Here is a 25,538-nt window from a genome sequence, read left to right on the forward strand (position 1 = left end):
GTGCGGTCAATGTCATGTTAAATGTGAGACGCCCCCCCTCCCCTTCAACATTTCCTATTTAGTTTGGCTCAAGGTTCTGTTGACATTTTGAACTTCTACTGTCCAAATATTCTGTCTCTGCTGTTTGTCAGTGCCATGGCAGTTTTCTCCCCCCGTCGTTTCCTTTTCTTGCCAGGGAAAAGGAAAAGCCTCCTGATCACCCAGCAACCCTGACTAATTTCTCAGCTTGTAGTTTTTAATATCCCTGACTCTCTGGTGCTGTGACATTTCAGTCTTCGTGCTTCTGGGGTACAGTGGCACTCCGGGGGGATGTTTGTTTCTAGCACACACACACACACACACACACACACACACACACACACACACACACACACACACACACACACACACACACACACACACACACACACACACACACACACACACACACACACACACACACACACACACACACACACACACACACACACACACTCGGACACACTCTCTGACCCGGCTACTGTGGGGCCTTACACTGTACTCTTACTGTGGATAGTTTGTCTTCCTGAATGTTCTGTAAAGGTTGAGGTCACTTTCATTTCAGTCTGTTTAAAAGACGTATCACACGGGGTAGTTTTTTTTTCCAGGAATGCTATATATTAATGACTTTCATTTAATTGAATTTGGAAGTCAACCCCAACTTTTGATTCATGGCTCCAGTCTTTTTCTTTTGTTAATGTAATTGATTCCAAAGCTGTTCAGTGTTTAGTGCTCAAGATTTTTTTTATTGTTTTACTGTTTTATTGATTATTGTTGTTATTATTATTATTATCAATGTTGAAAACAGTTGTGCTGCTTAACAATTTAGAGGAAACCATGATATTTTTTTCAGGATTATTTGATGAGTAGAACGTTCAAAAGCACAGCGTTTATTTGAAAAAGAAATCTTTTGTAAATTATAAATGTCTTTACTTCTGAAAAAAAAAAATAGTATTTTAAATGTATGTTCTCTTTCACAGGTGACCATTTTGAGAGGAAAAGATGGTTTTGGCTTCACCATCTGCTCTGACTCACCTGTACGGGTCCAGGCTGTTGATCCAGGTAATTTTAAACACTCAAGATATATCAATATCAATATAATTTTTAAAATTAAATAATTAGCTTTAAATTATTATAAAATTGTACCCAGAGTAAATTTGTATTGCTCAAAAGTTGCTCATTCATTGCGCAGGAGACATTATGGGATTCTTAATTGTTTCATTTGAGTATCAACTTTGTCTCAGATGTCCCTCTTTAAATTCCAAATGAGAAGTAATCATAGAACATAGTGCTAATCAAGGTTCTTAAATATCATGGTATTGCTACACTCTCAGAAAGAGATGCATATCAGTACCTTAAGGGTACATAATACTACTCTAAGGTATTAATATGCACCTTTAAGGGTTAGATACATAACAAAGTTGTCCTTTTAATGGTACTACCCCAGTGACTAGCTCAAGCACCTCAAAAGGTACACTTTTTTTGCTGACAGTAAATGGTACATTTCTAATTTAAAAAGACATAGAGAAAATAGAAACAAATGGTACATCTTTGTGGAATGTAATGAGAAATGTTTGAGTTCGTAATGAAATATCTGACTGATGAATTACATACTTTGGTATTTTGGTAAATCTCATAATAGTTTAAAACATTGCAGTTGTGTGTTATTTATTTATTTATTCTCCATTTGCTCTGCATTTTATCTAATTGTCATTTGTCAAATTTTTTTTAATTGGCATACTTTATTTAACTGTTATTTATGATCTCGAGTGTCTTTGTCTATTTTGTTTAGGTGGTCCGGCTCACCAGGCAGGCTTACAGCAGCTGGACACAGTATTGCAGCTGAACGGCCAGCCGGTTGAACACTGGAAGTGTGTGGACCTGGCTCATGCCATCAGGTGCAATGTTTTTGGTGATCATTTTGTAGCCACATGTTTCACAACAATTTCACTTCTGATTCTTTAATGGTAATAGTTTAATGAGTTAAAGGTTAAGTTAGAAAATTCTGTCATCATTTACATACCCTCATGTCATTACAAACCTCTATGACTTTCTTCTGTGAAACACAAAAGAAGATATTTTGAAGAATGTTGGTAACTGAACAGTTTTAGTTCCCATTGACTTCCATTGTAAGGACAAAAACAAAAGACGCAATGGGAACCAAAATTGTTTGGTTACTACCATTCTTCAAAATATCTTCTTTTATGTTCCACAGAAGAAAGAAAGACAAACAGGTTTGGAATGACATATGAGTGAATAAATGATGATTTAATTTTCATCTCTTTAATGGTTCTTTAATGGTTCTTTTTAAATCCATTTATGCCTTATTGTTAAAATGATCTTTCTTCCTGCAGGAATTGTCGAAATGAGATCACAGTGGTGGTATGGAGGACAGTGCCTATTATGAAGCCTTACTATGAGGGGCTTATCCACAGACCTTCCTACAAACCCTCCGGATTTGATTCTCAATCTTCAACTGCAAAGACACAAAACAAAACCCCACCTTTACTCTCTCGACCCACCAATCACAAACAGGGTCGTCGTAAAAAAGGAAGTGGCCCTGATAACGCAGGAAATGGAATAGGAGAGTCATTGTGGTCTTGGACTGGCAAACGAGAAGAAAATGACTACAAAACACGCACCCAGACCCTCAAAGGTACCCGTGTGACATCATCAAATGGCGACAACTACATCATCCTCTCCCCTGTCAGCCCTGGAAACCAGGTTGGAATCTGAAAGCAAGTGCGTTCTTATTCATTCCGACTGATGGCTGGGGTAATGTGTCTCTTTTGTAAATGTTTTATGTTACAGATATTGCAGCCAGTGTACTCTGACTCCAATGGCACACTGGGAACTCTAGGTAAGACAGCCCATGAGAAGCTTTTCCTTTTCTGTTTTACATGTTTAGGTTAAGATTTGATGATGGCTAGTCTCAGATCAGTTTGAAATGTGAAATCGCTGCATATGCTCTTTTAGAAAGAAGCATAAAAAGTGTAGATGCACAGTCATTACGAGCCTGTAGGACAGATGGCAATACCGTCAGGCATATTGACATACCATGGCAGAGAATGATTAACATATTCATAATCATACATATTCATAGTTTGGGGGCAGTAAGATTTTATTATTTTATTATTAATATAAATTTTTTAGTTAATATGAATTGATATAAATTTATAATTGATAATGTTGTACATTTTGAAAACGTACATTTTGGTACTTTCTGTGAGTGTTTAATGATATTTCTTCGTATTTCTTCTCATAGGAAGAATCTATCAGACTAGCAGAGGACTGCAGCAGAGCCCAGACTACCTACAGGATGGTGGGCTGCACGCACAAGCCACCTTGTGCAGGTCTATGAGCAGTAAGACCACAACAATGCCTCCCTCATCCTACAGACAGAGCTTTGCCAACTACCAGAACTGCACCATCGTCCAGTCCCACCTGCCTCACTCCAACTATGGCACATATGTCAGTCTGGCCCCTAAGATTCTCATCTTCCCTGTTTTTGTTCAGGTACGTTCAGTATCTGTTTTTCTTCCCAGTTTTTTTTTTGCAATTCTTATCTATGGTATATTTTATTTAATCTATGTTATATTTTTATTTAGTGCAGAGTTAAAAGGTCAGCAGTTTACATTAAAGGGATAGTTCAATCAAAAATTTAAATTCTGTCAGTAATTACTCACCCTCATGTTGTCCCAACCCCGTAAGACTTTCGTTCTTCTTCGGAACACAAATTAAGATATTTTTGATTAAATCTGAGAGCTGGATCACTCCTCCATAGGCTTCTAAGGGATCGAAACTTGCCGTCCCAGAAAAGTTTTGAAAGACATCGTTAAAATAGTCCAAGTGACTACACTGGCTCAACCATAAGTTTATCAAGCGACTAGAATACTAGAATAGAATATAATAGACTAGAATAATTTTGTGTGCAAAAAACAAACAAAAATTACTACTTTATTCAACTATTCATTTTCTTCACGTAGTGTAACAGCGCAGCAGTTCTTGTGTTGTACGTCACCAAGTAGGCTCACGCATCACACACATGACCAGCGTCGGCCAATAGTGAGCCTACGTGGTGACGAACAACACAGAACTGCTGCGCTGTTACACTACGTGAACTAACTCAGGCCCACACAGAAGAAAATGAATAGTCGTAATTTTTGTTTTGTTTTTTTGCGCACAAAATGTATTCTCGTCGCTTGATAAACTTATGGTTGAGCCAGTGTAGTCACTTGGACTATTTTAACGATGTCTTTCATAACTTTTCTGGGCCGGCAAGTTTCAATCCCTTAGAAGCCTATGGAGGAGTGATCCAGCTCTCAGATTTAATAAAAAATATCTTAATTTGTGTTCCGAAGATGAACGGAAGTCTTAGGGGGTTGGAACAACACGAGGGTGAGTAATTACTGACAGAATTTTCATTTTTGGGTGAACTATCCCTTTAAGGAGTGTATGATACTAAATAAATGTATCTTACCAATAGTGAACAATGGCTCATTAATTAAAATGAGTAGTTGACAGATTTTGGGTAGCCAATCAAAATTGTTGGTTAAAATCTGAATGTATAAGTAAGAGTATTTTTTTATACGTGTGAGGTATGAATTTCTATATTTCTATATGTATTTTCTCAATTAATATGAGGTCATGAAAATTTTGCATAAAATAGTTTTAGTTGGAGTATATGTCAGGGTCAGATACCTGCAACCATATATTGGCTGACTTAAAGGGATAGTTCATCCAAAAATGAAAATTCTGTAATCATTTATGGTTACACTTTATTTTACAGTGTCATTGTTACATATGTTACATGTAGTTACTATAGTAATAACTATAAATTATGCATAATTACATGCAACTAACCCTAAACCAAACCCTAATCCTAACCCTATAGTAAGTACATGCAGTTACTTAATATTACTCAGTGCATAAATGTATAAGTACAGTGTAACAATGACACCTTAAAATAAAGTGTAACCTCATTTACTCACCCTCAAGTTGTTCCAAACCTGTATGAAGTTATTTCCTCTGCTGAACACAGAAGAAGATATTTTGAAGAATGTCGGTAAGCAAACAGTTGACGGTAGCCATTGACTTTCATGCATACGTATGCCCGTTAAGTCCACAAGACAGTAGGCTGTCCAATTTTTCATTGTCAGAAGGGTGCTCGTGTGCTTTGCGGCCAATATGCGCCCTCGATGGTCAGTTTTGCCAAGCCTGCGAGCTCTGCAGCAGACTTCTACCCTACAGTCAAAGCGGCATTCTGTCATGAAAGTGTGGACTCGGAGGAAGATCACGGGGGCTTAGGGTTACATTTAGACAGGGCCTGGGATGTGGTGTACGAACACGTACCCTTGTGCAAATGACATGACCAACATGATGCAAATATTGAGGCTTTAATGAGTGTTTAATTGCATTGCAGCCACTGGACCTGTGCAGCCCTGAGAGAGTCCTGATTTTATCAGAGGAAATGATCCTTCATGACAGTAAACACGTATCTCTTAAGGTAATGCCACTAACTGTCACTCTCCCCAAAGAAAAATATGTTGCTCAGAGGTTGCTCTTTTATGAATTAAGGGACTTAAAGGGATAGTTCACCCCCAAAAAATGAAAACTCTTTCATCATTTACTCACCCTCAAGTTGCTCCAAACCTGTATGGATTTATTTCTTCCGCTGAACACAAAAGAAGACATTTTGAAGAATATGGGTAACCAAACAGTTGATGGGCCCCATTGACTTCCATAGTATGGAGGGGAAAAAAAACTATAATGGAACTATATGCCAATGGCTACCATCAACTGTTTAGTTATTGACATTCTTCAAAATATCTTCTTTTGTGTTCAGCAGAAGAAAGAAATGATGACATAATTTTCATATTTTTGGGTGAACTATCTAACAAATTCATTTATAACTAACTACACAAATACACTATGAGTGTAGAGCCGTAAAAATAATATGGATGTCACATCCCAATTCATTTTTCTTCAAAATTTGATGAGAAATGTTGAAGTTCTTATTGAGATTCATGACATTTAATTGCAAACTGGCAATTCTGAGCACAATTTGTGAGATGGAAAAGAGATCTCATTTTAAAAGAGATCTCATCAATCTCTTTTTCTATGTAAAACGTCTGAAGCAAGCACAAGTTTGCATTTGCTCTCTGTAGTAGATTCAGTTGTTGTTTCTCTGTTGGAGAAACAATTGAGATATTAAAAGGAATAGGCTAGTTTTTTCAAAAATGAAAACTGTCACTGTCTTTAAAATGGTTTTCTATCTACCGTGGAACATAAAAAGATAACTTTAGCAGAATGCCCCTGCTGCTCTTTTCCATGCATTAAAAGTGAACGAGGAAAAATGTTGAAAAAGTACCATATAATGCCTTCCATTATGCTATGTGATGGCTTTGTATGAGGGAGACATTTAATGTTTTATATCTGGTGAATCTGTCAACATTCATTGCAGACCATTGCCATGTTCAAAACATTTTTGCATTTAGTTTAACAATTAATGACTTTCAGATCCTTTTAAGCAAGACCCTGATCAGGTTTCAGAAATCTAGCTGTCTAAAACGTCTTGCCTTGGATAAAATATGCAGAAACGATTCTTGTAATGTCTTGCTTGTGAGCTCTGAAGGTGACCTAGATCTGGTGTCCCGTTTCAGGAGAATTGACTATTTTGCTTGGTCAGATTTGAGCTTGTTCTCATGATACCTCTCTAAAAGCCTGCTAGTCCAGAGACCCCAATATTTTCTCAAGCTAGACGAAACACTACCTTTTAAATTAGATCCATTTCACTGAACGATCGTTTGGAAACTACGGGAATATTTGTCTCGTTGACAGTAATGCCCGACACAAAATATGTGCTCCACATAATGTGGAAGCAGATACCTTGATCCCAGATTTCTTTCTGCTGCAGCTTTAAAAGAAACCTGCAGTTTGTGAAAAACATGACCTCGGCTTCCTCAGCGTGAGCAATATTGTGCAAAGATAAATCTCAGAGTGCCACAATGGCCTCCAAAACCGACTTTGTATCTATAGCAATTGCCTTTGAGTGTCTGTCACATCCTTTGTGCTCGCTCGCAGGCCCCCGTCTGCATGCAGGTTGACCTCAATTTTGCCGAAAGACCTGTTTGAGTAATGCAGTCAAGAGTTTCTAAAGATCAGAGTGTTTAAGAAGGATGAGCTGTACATCACTAAACACATTCCTCCAGTGTCCTAGAATGAGAGTGTGTGTATTTGACTGTGATTTAGTTCAGCTGCTCTTATTAAGCTGGCCTAAATCCAAGCCTGGGCAGTGGGCACCATGAGAGGCAAAGTAGTGCTACCAGCCTGCTGCTTTCTGTGTGGGAATCAGAGCTTTTCCCTTTCCTAATAACCTTAACTTGACTTTACTTGATTCATTGTAACTTTAACGAGTGTTGTAGTTATATAATGTTATTTAAGTGAAGGAGTTCATTCTCTGTGTAATTCTACATCTGCTCTCTATTTTAAATTAAGATTGAGTCTCATGTTTTCCATTATAAAAAATGATCTTTGTCTTAAGAGAGTGGCACAAGAAGGTCAGACGGGGATGTTTCAGTGCGGTGCAACTCACTGTTGTCTGTATCGCCCCCTATAGACTACAGTATTCATCTACACAGACCTGATGCTGTTGACCAGGGAAGATGAACCAAGCCGCTGTAATGTACTACAGTCTCCACTCTACCTCCATCAGATACAGCTGCAGGACGGTATGCACTACAATTCTCACTTAACTCTGTGGTGAAGATAAATAAGGAATATAAATAAGTAAGGATTTTTTTTTTGACTCAGTTGAGCCAGAAGTTCAGATTTTTACTTGATTTTTAATTTCTGAATATCAATGGTCCCACCGCAAAAAAAATCTACATATTTACAGTATGTGCATCATATATTTTATATATTTATATTTTTCTGTACATTTTCTAAAATACTACAAATTATTTATTAGGCTTTTAATTATATCATTACTAAAATACCACTCTATAAAAGCTATAAATCATTCATTAAATAAAAAAAAGTATACACTTACTTTTATTGGAAATAATATGTGATATAGTGCAAATCATGACTTTTTGATGGTTCTTATCCATCACAAATTATTCTAGCTATTTTCTACAAATATTTGACATATTTAAATCAGCAGAATGCAGATCAACAATGTTTAATACATCACGGAAAATCAAATGTTTAAGTTTGCATAGAACATAAAACATGTGTATGATCAACAACAGCACTGGCCTGTTTCAGTTGTCAACTGTTCCGAAAGTCTCACACTGGCCCTGGGCCATCCAGCTATTATTATTGTTGAGCTCTGCAATGTGTTGCTGCATTTTAGAAAAGCAAAGGTAGTTCTAGTGCCTGGTTTACATCAGGTTAAGATAAACTTTCTGAAGTGAAGTACATTTCTATCTATCTATCTATCTATCTATCTATCTATCTATCTATCTATCTATCTATCTATCTATCTATCTATCTATCTATCTATCTATCTATCTATCTATCTATCTATCTATCTATCTATCTATCTATCTATCTGTCTGTCTGTCTGTCTGTCTGTCTGTCTGTCTGTCTGTCTGTCTGTCTGCCTGCCTGTACATCTGTACGTCCGTCTGTCTCTTTTTTTCTGTCTGTCGCCATCTCTCTGATGTCTGTCTGTTTGTCTATTCATCTATCTGACTCTGTCTCTCTGATGTCAGTCTATCTATCTGTCTGTCTATCCATCTCTCTGACTGTCTGTCTCCGTCTCTCTGATGTCTGTCTCTATCTCTGTCTGTCTGTCTGTTTGTCTATCCATCTCTCTGACTGTCTGCCTGTCTCCGTCTCTCTGATGTATGTCTGTCTGTCTGTCTGTCTATCCATCTCTCTGACTGTCTGTCTGTCTCTGTCTATCTATCTATCTATCTATCTATCTATCTATCTATCTATCTATCTATCTATCTATCTATCTATCTATCTATCTATCTATCTATCTATCTCTCTGTCTATCTCTCTGTCTGTTTGTCTATCCATCTCTCTGTCTGTCTGTCTCAATCATTCAGTCTATCTGTATATAATATCTCCGGGTTGATTGTTTAGAGTAGAGTACAGGGGATGTTAAGGAGGTCCACCCTGTGTTATTTGTGACTGTGTGATAGTAACGATAGTCAGGAAGGAGGCGTCAAGACTGTGGGAATGAGTATGTGTGTGTGATGAGAACACAGCTCTCCTCTCTCTATGTGTCTGCTGGGAACAATGGCCATGTCTCCGGTATGGCCCATTATAGGCAGGGTGGGCGGGACAGTGTATTCTTTACCTTCCTGAGAACAGAAATACGGCAGCATGTGGCACAGAGGGCATTTCTATCTTCAACCTTTATTTGACATCTTGGTTTCTGAAATAGCCATCAGTATGCTGACCTTTGTCCTTTTGGATATGGAATTAAAGCCACTTTACAGTCAAAGTCCATGGCCAGTAATTTTCCAGAACAGGACCAGAATAGGCCAATCTCATTTTAGTTGACCCCACCCTTACCCAGGAAATATATATATTTAGTGTTATAATATATCAGTGTAATTTTAGTATTACTGTAAAGCGACTGTATGTACACTGATTTTTTTTTGGTCAGTTCTATTTAGAAAATGTACTTCATGTGGTAACATCTACAATAACTGGTTTTGTTGAAATTAAATATATGATTTAAGATTACTGATTATAACTGAATTCAACCAACCTGAAAAATTTAGTTGGGTCAACACAATTTAGTTTAGGTCAAATTAATTTACACTAGTATATTTAACTTCAGTACATTTGTCACACCTTTTTTTTATGTTGGTCCAAGCTAATTTTTAAATCAATTTACTAAGACTTAATCTTCAAACAAGCAGTGTCATTTATCATTATACACAATATATATATCCTAATGCAGTCCCTTACAAAGCATGCTGGGAACTACAGATCCACTGCCCAGGGCTGCATTTCTCAAAAGTATCGTAAGCCTAGTTGATCGTAGAGACCATTGGTGGCAATGGCTTTACGATGTACTTAGGCTTACGATGCTTTTGGGAAACGCATAACTAATCCAGTTAGTTATGGCAGCAAAAAATATTCATGTAGTTTTAACACAAATTAATTGAGTTGAATGAGTTGAATGGTTAACTTGTGACAAAATGTTAAATTGTGTTACTTTAGCTCATTTTAATTTAATTAAACTGAACAAGAGGCATAAAAATAATCTTTTCTTTATTGTATGTTTGTTTTATAATGTCAATTGTGATTTTCACTTTGATGAAACATAATGTGTATAATAACCCCAAATCACAATTTCTCATTGAAGCAAAATTCGCCAATCAGCAAGTAGCAGCCAAACACAAACCTTTTCTTCTTCTTTGTCCTTCAGAGCAGATGACCTATAGCTGACACGAGTCATAACTATGACTGCCCTCTATAGGTGTGGTGCAGTCATAGTATGCATGTGTCGAATGTGTCCATCCTGAGCTTTATTGGAAATTGTATATTGGGTCAATGTAACTCAATTAAGTTAAAACAGCATTCCCTTGTTTTATGTTGCATAAGACTGATTGAATTAGGTTACAACAACAACATTTGAATTTATTGGTAGAATCAGGTAGAAATACCTCCTTGAAGCAACAACTGCACATGTAAAATTTTTATAGTGTAGAATTCAGAAACCCTTGTTATTAGCGACAATGGTGGCCATTAAGTGAACTGCTGCCAGCAACTTATTGCTCGTGCGGGCACTTGTGCACGTGTACAGTACATGAGACGGAATGTGATTCAATGCCCTGATATACTCACTGTGAAGGTCTTTTTTGTTCTTTGCTTAGAAGTAAAAAATAAGTTGGAAAAACCTTTGGAGCGATATACTGTTAACGAACATGCAGACACTGCTGACAGTGGCGGTTATATGAATATGTAAAAGCGCACAACAAAAATGACATTGGTGAGAAAGCAGCAGTTAAAAAAGCATAGCTATGCAAAGATGTTTGCAGGAACTCTGCTATTCACCAACATCATGTAAACCGATGAGGTAATTCAAATTACACTGTTATGATAGTTTGATTATGAAGTTTATTTGAGACTATATACTATCTGACAATGTGAGACTATAAAGGCTGATTAAAGGCTGTTTACTTTACCACGTGAGTGCCTTGGAGTATTTTGTCTACATAATTTGATGTTTACCTCCAGTTCATCCAGTGAGCACCATTGGCTATGTAAAGAGACCCGTGTAGCACTCTCTGCTTCTGTTTTTTGCAATGTGAGACTATAGTTTGAATTTCTCCCTTTTCTTTGCATGACACATTGACATTACAGTACAGAATGGCTCTTTCGGCATTATCCTGAATATTGTATAAGCATTCATTTCATGTCATTAAACAGAAGAGAGGCTCTTGGGAGCGCCCATAAATGCTTTGTAAATGCCCATACATCCTTTTGATTTTCCCAACAAAAATGTCCCAAATCCTTCACATAAAAATATGTCTACAGGCTTTCATAGAAAACCTAGAAAGTCAGGGAAGGTCTTGTTTTTTTTTTTTTTTCATTACAAGCTGTACACACATTTGCAATAAAAAGTGATTCATACATAAAAAATCTTACATATAGCCCATTTAATTGTATATGATTATAGTATTTATTAACTTTTATTTTTATATTTTCTATATAAATATTTCTATTTAACCTTTCTTTTTTCAGTTTAGTTTTAGTAATTTTAGTATTTCAACTTCAACTTATTTTATTTCAGTTCATTTGCCAAGGCAACATTTTTTATTTTCATTTTAAGATTGTTTTTTTACTATTTAAATTGTATTTATTTACAGTTTATTACAATTAACAACATTTATTTTTAATAGTTTAAATTTTTCTATATAAAATCTGAACATCTATGGGTTTCTTGTATTTTTCGTTTGTTTTGTTTTTTTTGTGTAAAATTTTGTAATATATATACATATTTATTTATTTATTTATTTATTTATTTATATTTATATAGAGCCTTTAACCTATATCTGGGTACATGTGGGTGTTAACATCCCCCGGAGGAATGTAAAAAACAAAACAAAAAAAACACCCTGACAGCCACAGGGTGAAGAAATTCACACTTCTGTCTCCTTCTCTCCAGTTCCTGCAGACAAACTGCGGCTGTACATCTCCTACTGGATAGAGGTGAGATCCTGCATCTAACCACCGACCCACTCCTTCAGCACAGATCTCTGCTCACGGCACATTTTAAGACTTCATCATGCTTAACTCTGTGCACTGCAATACAAATCACACAATGTAATGTGTTTCCCATCGAAGCGTTGATCCAACAGGATGGACCTGTGGTAAACATTTACAGGATGTAAATGTTGTGCGGCTGTTAAATGGAGGGCCTCATGTGCCTGGGGCTTACGTCACTTATTAGAGCCCTTAAAAGCTGCTCTTTCTCTCCAGAGTAAACGTGCCTGAAAGACGTAGCCTGCTCACTCGAGCAAACACATTCATCGACCCAGCCATCTGCCCATCTCCCTGACAACATCTCACACATACACACACACTGACATGAATGTGCGAGTGAGTATGATTGCATCTCTCATATGCTGTACTCCAGCATAATAGCACATGACACTGAGGTTTCTTTGGAGGTAGAACGTGCTTTTAAAAGCATCCTTGTGTTATAAAAATGTTCAATTCCTTCTATTTCCTCAAATCAATAAGACTGTAATATGAAATTATTTTCTTTCTCTTACATACACACACAACGCAATCTCTTTGTGTGTCTTTGTAGAGGACTGAGTGTCTGTTCAGCCTGGAAGCTTTTTCATCCGAGCAGAAGAGGAGGGTCGTCCAGTGTCTGAGAGACAATATTGACAAGCAGCTCACCCTGAGAGACAGAATAGGCCCTGACCAGGTACTAAATCAAACACAAGCACAATTGCTCACAAAAACACCCACTTAGGGTTTCCATTTAACCACAGCATGTCTGCAATTCTCCAGCAGTTATGGAGTAAAATCACTCAGGAGAGGTAGGGCTTTATAAACACTGCTAGCATCTGCAAAATGATTGCATTTCGAGAGCTTTTTTCTTATTTAACTTTAAAAAATGTTTTGAAAATGTTCCTCTCTTTAAATTCAATGTAAAACTGTGTTCGCAACATGTTTTGATTAAATAATGTAATGTAAAACAGCATATTCAATGAGAAAAAAAAAGTAGGGTTGGTTATTGACTTTATCCATCAGAATCGATTGGTTCGTGAAAGGTCGATATGGTTGGAGGGCAGAGGTTAAAAAATAAGAGGTCTTGATGACATTAGCTGAAAAGCAATTTCATTTTAAAGGTGGAGAAAATCACTACATTTTGAAAGCTTGCAAAAACAAAATGTTTCATTTTAATTAGCATGTGTGAGAACATAAATACGATTTGTTACAGTTGTTATTAATGCTTGTCACACTCAATATAGTGCACGTAAGAGTTAAACATAATGTTTGTTTCTTATTCATGCTCTCTCTCACTTTCTCCACTTGGTGGGCAAGTGACATCAGGAGAGCAGCGACATCATCATCAGACTAGCACAAACAGACACGCGCATGTGATGGCGTGAAAGAAAGGGGAAAAAAGAGAGTGTAGAGAGAGAGAACAGGGCTGTTGTAATGCATGCTAGTATGATGGAGGACTACATTACTCGCTTGTAGGGGCGAAACATTAGATCTTTATGAAGGTGAGGTCATTTACATTGTTTTTTTGCATGCTCTTTATGTGTCTTGAGAGCTTTTGCAGTGTAACTGGTGGAAAATATATACTTTTTTTCATCTTTAGCACCTTCGTTGTAATTTCATTGGCATTTAAGAAGGTATGTTAGAGATGGATGAATGAATTTGTTTTGAAATATGTAAGTTAAAAAAATTAACTTGACACAAGACATGTGACTAACATAACACAAGACAATGTGACTAGTTTGAAGTTGTTAAAGTAAAATCTTGTGTTATTATCTAATAATCTTGGTTATTGCACATAATGTTTAAAATACACTTGAGTGAGCATATACATATAGACTTATGGCATTCTAGCTGCTTATATCAGCATTTTTTACCTCCTAGTCTCAGATCTTCTGTGCTGTGTTTTTAAAGAGCAGAGCTTGTGAGTCAGTCGTGCTGCCAGCAAAGTACTTTATGAGCTGATTAGACGTGTAGGGAGTGTGAATACATTAACCTTTTCCTCTACAATAGGGAGACGTAAAATTCAATTTCCAAGGTTTTTTTTCCGCCTTCCTATTCCTCCTTGGTGCATAAGGAAACAATATCCAATATCCAGTATTGCTGGCGTATTGGTGTTTTATTTTTCTTTCTTTCTTTCTTTCTTTCTTTCTTTCTTTCTTTCTTTCTTTCTTTCTTTCTTTCTTTCTTTCTTTCTTTCTTTCTTTCTATTAAATATTTATCAATACTGTTTCTACTTTTCTTAAGCTTTTAGCTCCTACATTCTGTTGACTTTCCTGCAGAGACCCCAATGATGTTTTTGAAGTATTTTCAAAACAAATATTTCATCTGAAAAAAAAAATGCAATAGTAAGATTTTTTGTTTATTCATTCTAATAGCATAATTTCTGTTGGTGATCTGTTTCTCCCCCAGCAAAAGTATGTTTTAGAAAAAAACAGCATGTCAAAATTGATTGCAATTTATATTGTTTAATATTTGGACTTGAGTCTCGGAAACTCCAAACATAAGTAGTGTGATGTTTTTCATGGAGAATGGTTTTTGGTTAATTACCATCATTTTTTATACCATAGACTATAATTCAGTTTGAATAATGCACAATTCTGTGTTTTCCTCATGTAATTAATATATGTAAATGTATATATAATTATAATATGTTTAAATAATTTTAAATATAACATTGTATATATACATTTTAGATTTTTAATTAAACATATTTAATATACAGTTTATTATTTGCTATGTATCATGTTTTTCATTTAAATAAAAATACAGTATTTTAAGAATGTGCTCTAATGGTTTTGCCACTGGATATACTGGTGTCAAGAGCTGAGAGGACAAGTGAAATGCATTATACAGTTGTGTTACACAATATTCTTTTTAAGCATGTTTTTTGGGGGAAAAAAACTTTTAGTTTCTTTTAGTAGTAGACAATTTTTAAATCCAGAGCCATTTGTAAAATGTTGATTTTTTAATTATGTATTGACAGATGATGGAACCAAATGCAGCCGAACAGACTGATCTGGGTCTGCTGGGCTTCAGCCCTCACAGTGTGTCTGAGCCCTGTTCCCCATCATGCCCCTCTGCATCGCCCATCATGAGGAGAAAAAACTGCAGCTCTCCAACTCAGCAGCTCTCTTACCCAGATCTGCACAGCTGCACCGGAGATGCCAACCAAACCGCTCCGACCCCTCGAGATGCCTGCAAACCTCCATACATGGAGACCTCAGAGATCTGGAAGGACAGACAGAAGGAGGTGAAAAGAGGTGGGCAAGAGTCAGAACTGGAGAAAAGGGAGCAGGGGGAGGGCGAGAGTGCTTCCGAGACCATTAGCGTTGGTGCCAGACCCACATCTTCATCGTCATCTTCCTCCCCTCTAGTCATTCCTAAGCTGTGCCTGGATCGCTCCTTCAACACAGATGCTTTGACCTCACCGTCGACTGACGATGATGAGGAGGAAGAGGAAGAAGATGACGAAGACAGCGATGAAGGATTCCTGAAGAGGAGGAGTATGGTGGAATCATCTCCTAGCAGTGGGGAGCAGAGCGGTGGCTTGTGTGTGCAGAGGTCCCTCCACAGACGGACGCACAGTGAGGGCAGTTTGCTGCAAGAGCCCCGGTCTCCTCGCTTCATCTCTGATCAAGCCATCGACTGCATAGAGACCAAGCGGGAACCTCCTGAGCGCTGGGCAGTCCCGTCCCCACAGACCTTGAGGAAAGAGCTCACCAAGAACGGAGGATCTGTCCACCAGATCTGCCTGCTCTTCACTGGAAGGAGGGTGCGTACTAATTCGTTAATATCAAATACTTCTGCATTCTGTGTACCAGGATTTTTTTGATGTCACTAGACTAATTTAAAAATCAGTTTTAATGTCAGTAATAAATCTCTTTTGTTAAAACCTCAATGATCAATGATCAGTGTCGGGAAAAATTACTTTTAAAAGTAATGCATTACAATATTGCGTTACTCCCTAAAAAAAGTAACAGATTGCATTACTTTTTTCTTTTTATGGAAAGTAATGCATTATGCTACTTTTGGTTACTTTTAGCCCTGGGCTAATAAAGTGAGATTAAATACATAAAGTATATTTGTTAGGGGTGGAAATCTTTTGGGAACCCAGGATTCGATTATCTATTCTTTGGGTCACGATTCGGTTAAAAATTGATTCTCGATTTTGAATCAAATTTCAATTCGATATATGCATAGATTTGATTTTAGGTTTCATTCTAAACTTGTTTTTGAATTTTATTTAATTCATTGTCCTTGCAGCTCCCCTCCTTATAAGAAAACCCGCGCCCCCAAATGATTTATATTAAATACAACTCATAGGTGTAATTAAACTTTAAAGTTTGTTGAATTATTATTTTTCATTCTCATGTTATTGTTTTACTTTCTTTTTTTTTACTTTTTTTTTTTTACATCAATAATTTATATTTTCTAAATATAACTATTTTATTCATAATAAATTACATTTCCTAACTTTTTTTTTTAGGATATTGGTAATACTAGTAATACTGTTTATATTTGTTTCCCTGGTACAGTTTTGCCATGTCTGTTTATTATATTGTGTTTTAAATGGACTTGTCTTGCTTTTTTTGTGATATCTGGCAACCCTTCACCTGGAGCTTTAATGAAGAGAGGAAAGAGTTCAGAAGAGAGTAGAAGGAGAGCAGCAGTATGCAAACTGAATTGCAGCTACTGTTAGTGCAGTTATTTAATAAGGTAGTTTAAATTGTACACACCTTGTAACCACATTATTATTTTACTCAAGCACAGTGGAGACAGAGAGGCTCCTCAGCCTTTCATATTCGCCTCTCATGGCGTGAGCATGCGCGGGTCTTTTTCATCTTCAAAATGTATTATCAGTTGGTTCTGATAAGTGGCCGAACTTTTGGAGTTAGAAAGATGCTGTTGCATTCTCAATATTTAGTGATTTAGACTGAGATACGTGATATGTTCATTCACTTTTACTAGCAGGTATTGTTCGTTACCACGGCAACCGCTTGCACGTCCTCGATGAATGCGCTTCTTGTGTGTAAAAAGTACAAAAAAGCTTGATGTGTGCCAGTAATTATACATTATTTAAGGCTATTTTCTATATGTTAAAATACTGATATGGAACTGTTGTTATCAATTAAGCTTCATTTTACCCCCGTTGCAAGACTGTGCACTCTCTAAACTGTTTGGTGCAGCACTGTTCTTTGTTCCTTCAACATCACGTTAACAGACGTTTAGAATATTTTAATTTATTAACTTTATGAATCGATTCAAATCATTAGAAGATAGAATCGAGATTCACATCGATTTTTTCCCCCCTAATATTTGTTATTTAACATATCAATGCAGTTACCTTTCAAAGTGGAACTTGGAAGCGGCGCCTGGAGTTGACATTATGGGGAACGCCCTCAGCATGACCGGTGTCTGAACACGTGTACTAAACATGCCAATCTATTGGCCAGTGGCAGTCTATTCAAATCGTTAGAAGATAGAAGTGGTTCCTCCCTGTGGAGGAAGGCTCTTCACTTAAGGCTCCTGCCTTGCCTTGAAAGCCGTGCCAAACCACTGCTTGTGCAGTAGTGGGCCAGGCCAGTGGTGCTCTGCACATCATGCCTGTGTTGCAGACATACCAGGCCGACCTGCTTAAGTACTTGGATCAGGGACACCAAACAGACTGCCGTTCTGTGGTTTGTAGTGCAGCAGCGGTAAGGTTGTAGCCTGCAACATCCCTTTCTTAACCCTTATGGTAGAGCAGGATATAACTCCCCTTTGAGAGGGATCTCTAGGTAGAGTGCCTTTACCGTAGGTATGAGCTGCTCTCCCCCGGTTATCTGGCGTCTTTAAGTAGTAGGGATTGGCTCCCCTGAGGTCTCCTTGGGGTATAGAGCCCGGGTAGTAAGAATAATTAGTTTAGTTCGTATGCATTGCTCTCATGTTCGTCCTTCCCTAAGTTTAAGTAGGGATTGCCTCCCCCTTGGCTGAGCGGCATTAATAATAGTTAAAAACTATTACTAAGGTTTGAAAACATCTTCAAGACATGCTCCCTGTCATTGCACTGCTCTGACGATATCCTTTAGGGAAAGCAGGATAGACAAAATTGTAATACATTTGATTCCCTCTCTTCCTCCCCAACAATGGTTGGGTCCTAAAATAGGACGTTACGCTCCTTGCCACTGTTGCATCTGGCTTGCTTAGTTGGGGACACTAAATATTCAGCAATTTTACTGATTTGACATCACTATTTTCTGCAGAGCTGCTTTATAGCTAAATTGAACTGAAATTAATCAACACTGAACTGATTTCACTGAAAATTACTGTTTACTGTTGTCTTTTTAGACCTGCTTTAGAGCAGTTGAATTCTGTTTTGCTTCATTGAATCATTATTTATGATATAGTTAGTGATATCCATGTAAAGCTGCTTTGAAACAATCTGAGTTGTATAAAGCACTAAAAGGTGACTTGACCCAATAGCGGGTATCGCTCACGACTCTGGTCGACCTAGGCTTTGGGGACCTGGTAAGATAGGCGGTCTGCCTATGGCCTCCCGGCTTGTTATAACAGCACTGGCTCTCTCCCCTATTGAGCTCTCTCCCCTATTGCTCTAGTGTAGATCTTTAGCTCCCCTGCAGTTTCCTCACGGGTTGAGGTGGTAAGAGCCTTTCCACTATGCTCCTTGTGTATTTTGATCTTTTTTAATGAAGCGAGAGCCTTTTCTCCCCCTGAGAAGAAGTGGTTAACCTTTTAATTAAAGGTTGTAGTTAAGTAGGCAAGCTACTCCCTGAGGGCTTTGTCAATATACTGACATAGCTAGCATCAGAACCTTACTCTTTGGGCTTTTAGGTTTTTACCTGGCCTATGAGTAAGGCCAAGACTTCCCTTACAATTGAGCATTGAAGCTGAACATTTGTATTGCTATTAGAGAAATTAAAGCTTAGGGAGTGGCTCCAGGTTAACGTGCATTGACTCTTTCCGATTGACCTATACAGTAGAGTCAGGTCATTTTATGCCCACTATGATTTGCATACTGGAGACAGGCACCTCCTCAGAATAGCGGAGAGGGAATTTGTTCCCCATAGCATCAACTCCAGACGACGTGTCGAATTTCCACTTCAAAAGGGAACGTCTCAGGTTACGACTGTAATCCTGGTTCCCTGAGAAGGGGAACGAGACACGGCTTCTTGTTGCCATGCCATCCGGTTGCTTGTTCATCTCCTTCAAACAAAATTTATTTTACAGGCGCCTGTAAATTTATACTTGCGGGCACTCTGCTCATAACATCATAGACTGCCGTCGTCCAATAGATTGTCGTGTTTGGTACACGTGTTCAGACACCGATCACGCTGAGGGCGTTTCCCATAGTGCCAACTCCAGACTGCCCGCTTGGTTCCCCTTCTCAGGGAACCAGGGTTACAGCCGTAAACTGAGACTGTTTGCTTAATATTTTGAGTTTGCATTTCACTGTTTCTATTCATTTTGAGGAATACTGAATCTGTTTTTGTGCAAGTGAGATGAGTAAATGCATTATACTAAATGCAATAACCATCATGTTTACACAGCGCACACAACGCCTCTTCACCTTACTCCCAATTTCCCTCAACATGGGGACAGGAAAGGTGTCTGTCAATAAATGGGAAAACAAAGTAACTTGCTTTACTTATTTTAAAAAGTAACTCGGATATTTTGTTGTAAATGAACCGCAACCCCACATTTTGAGCATAGACGTGAAAATGCACTATCCAGACTTTAATGGCTGTAATTCATGAATGCTTTGGAATACAGACCTAAGGTCAATCTCTTTTTAAAGAAGATTCTCAACAGATTATTGCTAAAGTAAAAATAAAAGACTAAAAACGTTTTTATTTCATTGATATCACAAAACTGGAAGTTCCTATTAGATTTTGTTTAGGCATTGTTTTGTTTAGCCACTGGCTGCCACCCACATTCCATTGAGTTTTTTTATGTGTTCTCTGTCACAAATGAATACATTTCTGTCACAATTTCCCTTCTATCGAAAGACAATAACCCAAAATGGAACCTCGAGTCTCAGACCTTTCCAATGATATGTGTTTTGTCAAGATTAGAAAAAGTTTTGATTATAAAATAGTGCTGTCAATTTTGTAATATGAAACATGACACCGCCAACTAGGGGGGAGGAGCCCACTAAAAGGAATTTAAGTACTGTTTCCAATAGTAACGCAATACCCAATTTCAAAATGGTTTCACATGATAAATACTGAGGGTGTAAGCTTTCGAATGATACCTAATTTATGATGATGTGATAGGAAAAATCATCTAACGGTGGCAGTTAAGGGGTTAAAAGAAATGCACTACTTCACTAGTTACTTGAAAAAAGTAATCTGATTACATAACTCGCATTACTTATAATGTGTTACTTCAACAGTGTCAATGATGATTTACACTTAAACATCATTAATTTGATACTTAATTAATTAAAGATATGACCTTTTTTTTTAATCTTCCACAGGTTTGTGGCAAACCAAACTGTAAATGTGACATGGGAAAAACTGGTGTCAAAAAGAAGAAATCCAAGAATCTGTAAGTCAAGCAACTTTCTTTCTTCTATTTAATTTGCAGTTTTATTGAGGAAATCTCATAAAACTGTAAAGAAATGTTGGGGACATATCCCCCCCCCCCCCCCCCCCCAAAAAAAAGATAAGATTATTTTTTAACTTTGCAATTAAGAAAATTGCCTATTTGTTGCACCATTACATTTTTGCAGTGTAACATTATTTTCATGACATCTGCGCAGATTTAAACCTCCCTTGGCCAACTGTCTTCCCTATTGTAATGGGAAGCAAATCTCATTCTAATGTTTTATCAGGTGATTGATGTGGTACCATAAGATTTAAAAGGGTTATTATGTTATTAGGTTATTAAGTCATTTTGCATTACAGTATTGAGTATTTAATAGAGAATGTGCCTCATTATCATAATCACAATCATGTTTTTCATTTACATATACAATATACATTATTCTTTTAATTAAAATGTGCCACATTATCATAAAAAAATCGTACAAATAGGCTTACTCTTCTTTATGCAAAATATAATTTCTTTTTTAGGTGAATGCAACTATGGAATATTTAGGTGTTCTAGTTTAAGAGATGTGAATGTAATGTTTTCTATTCTCAGGTTCACTGGAGGAAAGCATTATTTATGCTTTTACTATCCATGTTCCTACTCCAATAAAGCTTACGACTGTAACCGGAACACATTTCCTCCCAGAAGTACTTGAGTGAACAGTTAGCTAATAAATCACCTGATGTGATGCCTTTTGTCTTGTCACTCAGGGCCAAAGACATGAAAAACCGCCTGACTTTTCTGCGGAAGAAGACCAACGACAGACATATAAGCAATCCAGCCAACAAGCTTGAGAAAGTCTTCAAGTCAGACAAGTGAGTCCATGTGATAGTTTTATGCATCGAGACAGTCATTCAGAAACATTGAATGGGTGAATAGGCTGGGCTTTGATGTAAAAGTGTTGTGGGCAATCAAAACAACAGTGACGTTTTGGAGTTTTTGAATAGATGGCCTATTTTGTGTGCTACAATTATCTGAATGGATCATTAGTGTGAGTCATGGCTTTGTTGACCACTCTGTCTGCTCATCCACAGACCGACTCCAGAGGAAGCTCTCAAATGGGCAGAGTCGCTCGATGCGCTGCTTTCTCACAAATGTAAGATATGTCACATTTGAAATGACAGCTGTGTTGATCTCTGCACTTCAGCAGCTGTTACTGCTATTTTAAACCATGTTGTTTAACCTCTGCTCCTGGATCCAAATCCAGATTTACCCCAGATTCTGTAATACTTATTCTGTGTTTTCTAATAAGCGTCAGAGTAATTTTCTCTTCCCTTCTTCAGATGGCCTGGTAGTTTTCCGCTCCTTCCTGCAAACAGAGTTCAGTGAAGAGAATCTGGACTTTTGGCTGGCATGTGAGGACTTCAAGAGGATCAAATCACTCTCCAAAATGGCATCCAGAGCAAAGAAGATATTCACTGAGTACATCTCCATACAGTCCTGTAAAGAGGTAAGATGAAAAAGGGCAAAATGATCTTTTTAAGAGACTTATTGAGCTTTGAATGCAGTTATGCAAGTTTCTCTGTTATCATTCATTATTTTAGTATTTATTTATTTATATTTGTATTCATATTTTGAATTTGCATTTATTTTTATATTTTCAGTTTTAATTTTAGTTTAATGTTAAGTAATTTTACTATGTGCTTTTGTCATTTTTTTTAGTTATTGTTAGTTTTAAATAGTACTATTTAGGTTTGAATTTTTTAGTTTCCAGCTTCTAATTTTAGTGCTTTTTTACTTAAACTTATTTCAGCCTATTTAAATTTTCGTTCAGTTTTTCGTCTAATCTTTATATTTTATTTCAGGTTTGTTTTAGTTAACAAAAATGTTTTTAAAAGTTTTAGTTTAAATTTAGTTGATGATGATAACTCTGAATAGCATTTCTTTTCTTTTTTTTTTGGTTTGCTTGCACAAAATGGCTCCCTGCATGTTTGACAGGAAAAAGTTTGCATATTTATAACAGTTTAAAACAAAAATGTCTTCCTACTTATTTGAAAGAAACAATAATAAAAGATGATGCCAAAATACTTAAGTTCTAAGTATTACAAAAAGTTCATTATTTTAGTGCTGAAGAGACTTTTTCTTCATGATCCTCAAATCACCGTGACATTTTGACTTAAAAGAAAAACCTAAATTCATTTTAATTCAGAAATATATAACATATTCCAGTCATCGTATGTATGAACTGTTTTTAATGTTGTTTTAAATAAATAAATTGACCTAAGCCTAACCCTAAACACAAAAAGTGACCTATATGCAGAAATCATGCAGTAATTATATAGAAATGCACATACTGTCATGTGCAATATACACAGAATAATGCATTTGAGTTGACATGATATACTGTGTTGTTCTCTGCAAAAACAGAATTCGTTTGTATGAGGATACTTATTCATTTATTTGTATTAGTATTATTATTATTATTATTATTTCATTTTACTTGCAATTTGTAATTCCAGAGAGCAGATGTCCCAGAAAACCAATCCAAAATAAATATGAAAAGTGCCCTAAGCATAGTCTTGTTTTATTTCCAAGGTTAATCTGGATTCTTACACAAGGGAGCACATCAAGGGAAACATGGAGAACATCTGTGGAGACTGCTTTGACCTGGCTCAGAGCAGAATCTTTGGACTAATGGAAAGAGACTCGTACCCTCGATTCCTCCGCTCTGACATTTACATGGAATTAACCAACCAAAAGAGACCCGGCTCTGCCACAGATCCATCTTAAAGCTATGGCAACAAACTGTATATGTTGAAACTGTTTAGATCAGATTAGTATTGCTGGAGACTTGACATGGATATAGTAGAACAGGATGTGTCTACAATCACATTATCCACTGATGCACAGCTTTACATTGAAACATCAGTCTGCTAAGCACCTTGGAGAGCTCAGCCCGTTGGATCACTGCATCTACACATTGTTTTTGGACGCTTCTGTGCTGCACCCTGTTGGACAGTTGTGGCAATAAGATGGCGATAAATGTGTTATGAACATGCTGGAAGTGTTGACTGGAATCAATTGGCCAGTGCCTAAAACGCCTTGGCACCTATTGACCCAGAGGCAGTACATGGGGGTGCAAAGAATGATGGGTATAGGAAAAAGAGAAATTTTGGTACCGTTTTGTTTAGCTTTACCAAGATACATTATTTCACTTTCCTTTCCAGCACAGACCTCAACATACTCCACCTTTACAAAGAGCCCAGTTTTATGTATATGAGTGAGATGATATTGGACAAAAGTAAGTATTAGTTAACATTAATGTCCTTTTTTATCTCGGGCACAGTTGACAGCATGTTTATATTCTCTCAGTAGTACTGTTGAAAATCTTTACAGACAGAACGCACATTTTTATTACTTTCAAGGGCTTTGGTAACTTTTCCACACTCGTTCTTTATGTAGTGGCCCCGTGGCTCTAACCCCTTTCGTTTCACAAGTGCAATATACAGTTAGTTATTCTTATTAACATTTCTTTAACAAAAACAGTATATTAAAGGGGTCAAAAGTATATATATATATATATATATATATATATATATATATATACATGCATAATGCATCAAAGGCTCAGTAAGAAAATGTGATTGCTGTTGTAAATAACAGAGGCTGAGATATATTGAATAATAGTTGTAGTGAAGTTAAAAGTCTAAAGGTATTTTGTTTGTTTTTGTTGATGTTCGTCGGTTGTTCACACGTCAAAGAAACCAGAACATAACATAACAAAAATATGTCAGAATTTCTGTTTAACAGTGGCTTAACATACAGGAACATGTGTTGTACATAGATGTACGTGTTCTGTGTTTATTTACCAGTTAGCTCATGTTTGGCAAATACAGTGTCAGTTTCCTTCTGCCTTCATCCTAACAATGTCCTTCCTTCTGTAATAATAAATATCCCTTGTATTTATTTGTGGGTTCATATTTCACTCACTGTTGCCTTTATATGTAACATTCTCATCAAATAAAATTACTTTCAATCATGAGGTCAACTGGACATTTTTATACAGTCTTTAGCAATTACAATTATTGTTTTTATTATCATGTTGTTTTGAAATACCATAGGATATATTGGCCTTATGAAGAGGGTGTACACTTTCTAAAAAATCTCCAGAGGGCAGTCAAGTTCCAGAATAATACAAATAGACCAAATAATGCAGTTTTTAAGGTTAATTTATTTTCATTTTTATATATTTAATTAAATTATTATTCACAATGTTAACAGAGATAGGCTGTTAACTAACGGTAACAAAGGAAACCTTATTGTACAGTTACCATATAATTTATATATGAAATGTATTATAAGTGTGTATGAGTGTAAATGTGTCCCCGTGTCCCACTCTCAGTGCTGGGTGGTGTCAGGAAGGGCATCCGGCATAAAACCTGTGCCAAATCAAGTGTGTGTGAAGCGGACCCTGCAAATGAGAGAGAGAGAATGTATTAAATATAAATAAATTTTTATTTTTTATAAAAGTGACATATATAAATGAAATTATTTTTATATGTAGACCAATTTTTGTGTGTATAGTTGAAATTGACTCTTCCCTTAGTTCGTCATTTATATATAAAATAAATAAGTGTGTTATATATGTACACGAACACCCGAGTGAAAACGAGATACTAAAAAGGTAGTTGGCATTCACAATATTGTGTATTTTATTTAATCTTAATTATAATATAATTATTATGCATAAAACAATTCTGAAAATAACTAAA

At 36.6% G+C, this 25,538-nt stretch overlaps 1 protein-coding gene across 7 annotated transcripts in view; it reads left to right on the plus strand.

Annotated features, from left to right (window-relative positions):
- LOC130071598 (regulator of G-protein signaling 3-like) overlaps positions 1-24,520 on the plus strand; it is a 42,510-nt gene extending 17,990 nt beyond the window's left edge. For 4 of the 7 annotated variants that reach the window (XM_056236448.1, XM_056236455.1, XM_056236469.1 and 1 more), the window contains 15 exons: positions 999-1,080; positions 1,811-1,916; positions 2,373-2,742; positions 2,830-2,878; positions 3,284-3,534; positions 5,441-5,524; positions 7,637-7,748; positions 12,158-12,201; positions 12,806-12,928; positions 15,218-16,006; positions 20,711-20,781; positions 21,537-21,641; positions 21,861-21,922; positions 22,110-22,276; positions 23,362-24,520. In XM_056236448.1, coding sequence (XP_056092423.1) covers positions 999-1,080; positions 1,811-1,916; positions 2,373-2,742; positions 2,830-2,878; positions 3,284-3,534; positions 5,441-5,524; positions 7,637-7,748; positions 12,158-12,201; positions 12,806-12,928; positions 15,218-16,006; positions 20,711-20,781; positions 21,537-21,641; positions 21,861-21,922; positions 22,110-22,276; positions 23,362-23,556 — 2,610 coding nt within the window. In that variant the 3' untranslated portion in view covers positions 23,557-24,520. Of the gene's footprint in view, positions 1-998; positions 1,081-1,810; positions 1,917-2,372; positions 2,743-2,829; positions 2,879-3,283; positions 3,535-5,440; positions 5,525-7,636; positions 7,749-12,157; positions 12,202-12,805; positions 12,929-13,602; positions 13,737-15,217; positions 16,007-16,821; positions 16,951-20,710; positions 20,782-21,536; positions 21,642-21,860; positions 21,923-22,109; positions 22,277-23,361 lie in introns of those variants that run through there. The other 3 variants (XM_056236460.1, XM_056236485.1, XM_056236492.1) reach the window with 3 other exon arrangements.
- The last annotated feature ends 1,018 nt before the right edge of the window (positions 24,521-25,538 follow it).

The sequence above is a fragment of the Rhinichthys klamathensis genome, unplaced genomic scaffold, assembly GCF_029890125.1.
Source record: "Rhinichthys klamathensis goyatoka isolate OS25496 unplaced genomic scaffold, OSU_Roscu_1.1 h1tg000019l_1, whole genome shotgun sequence".
NCBI lineage: Eukaryota > Metazoa > Chordata > Actinopteri > Cypriniformes > Leuciscidae > Rhinichthys > Rhinichthys klamathensis.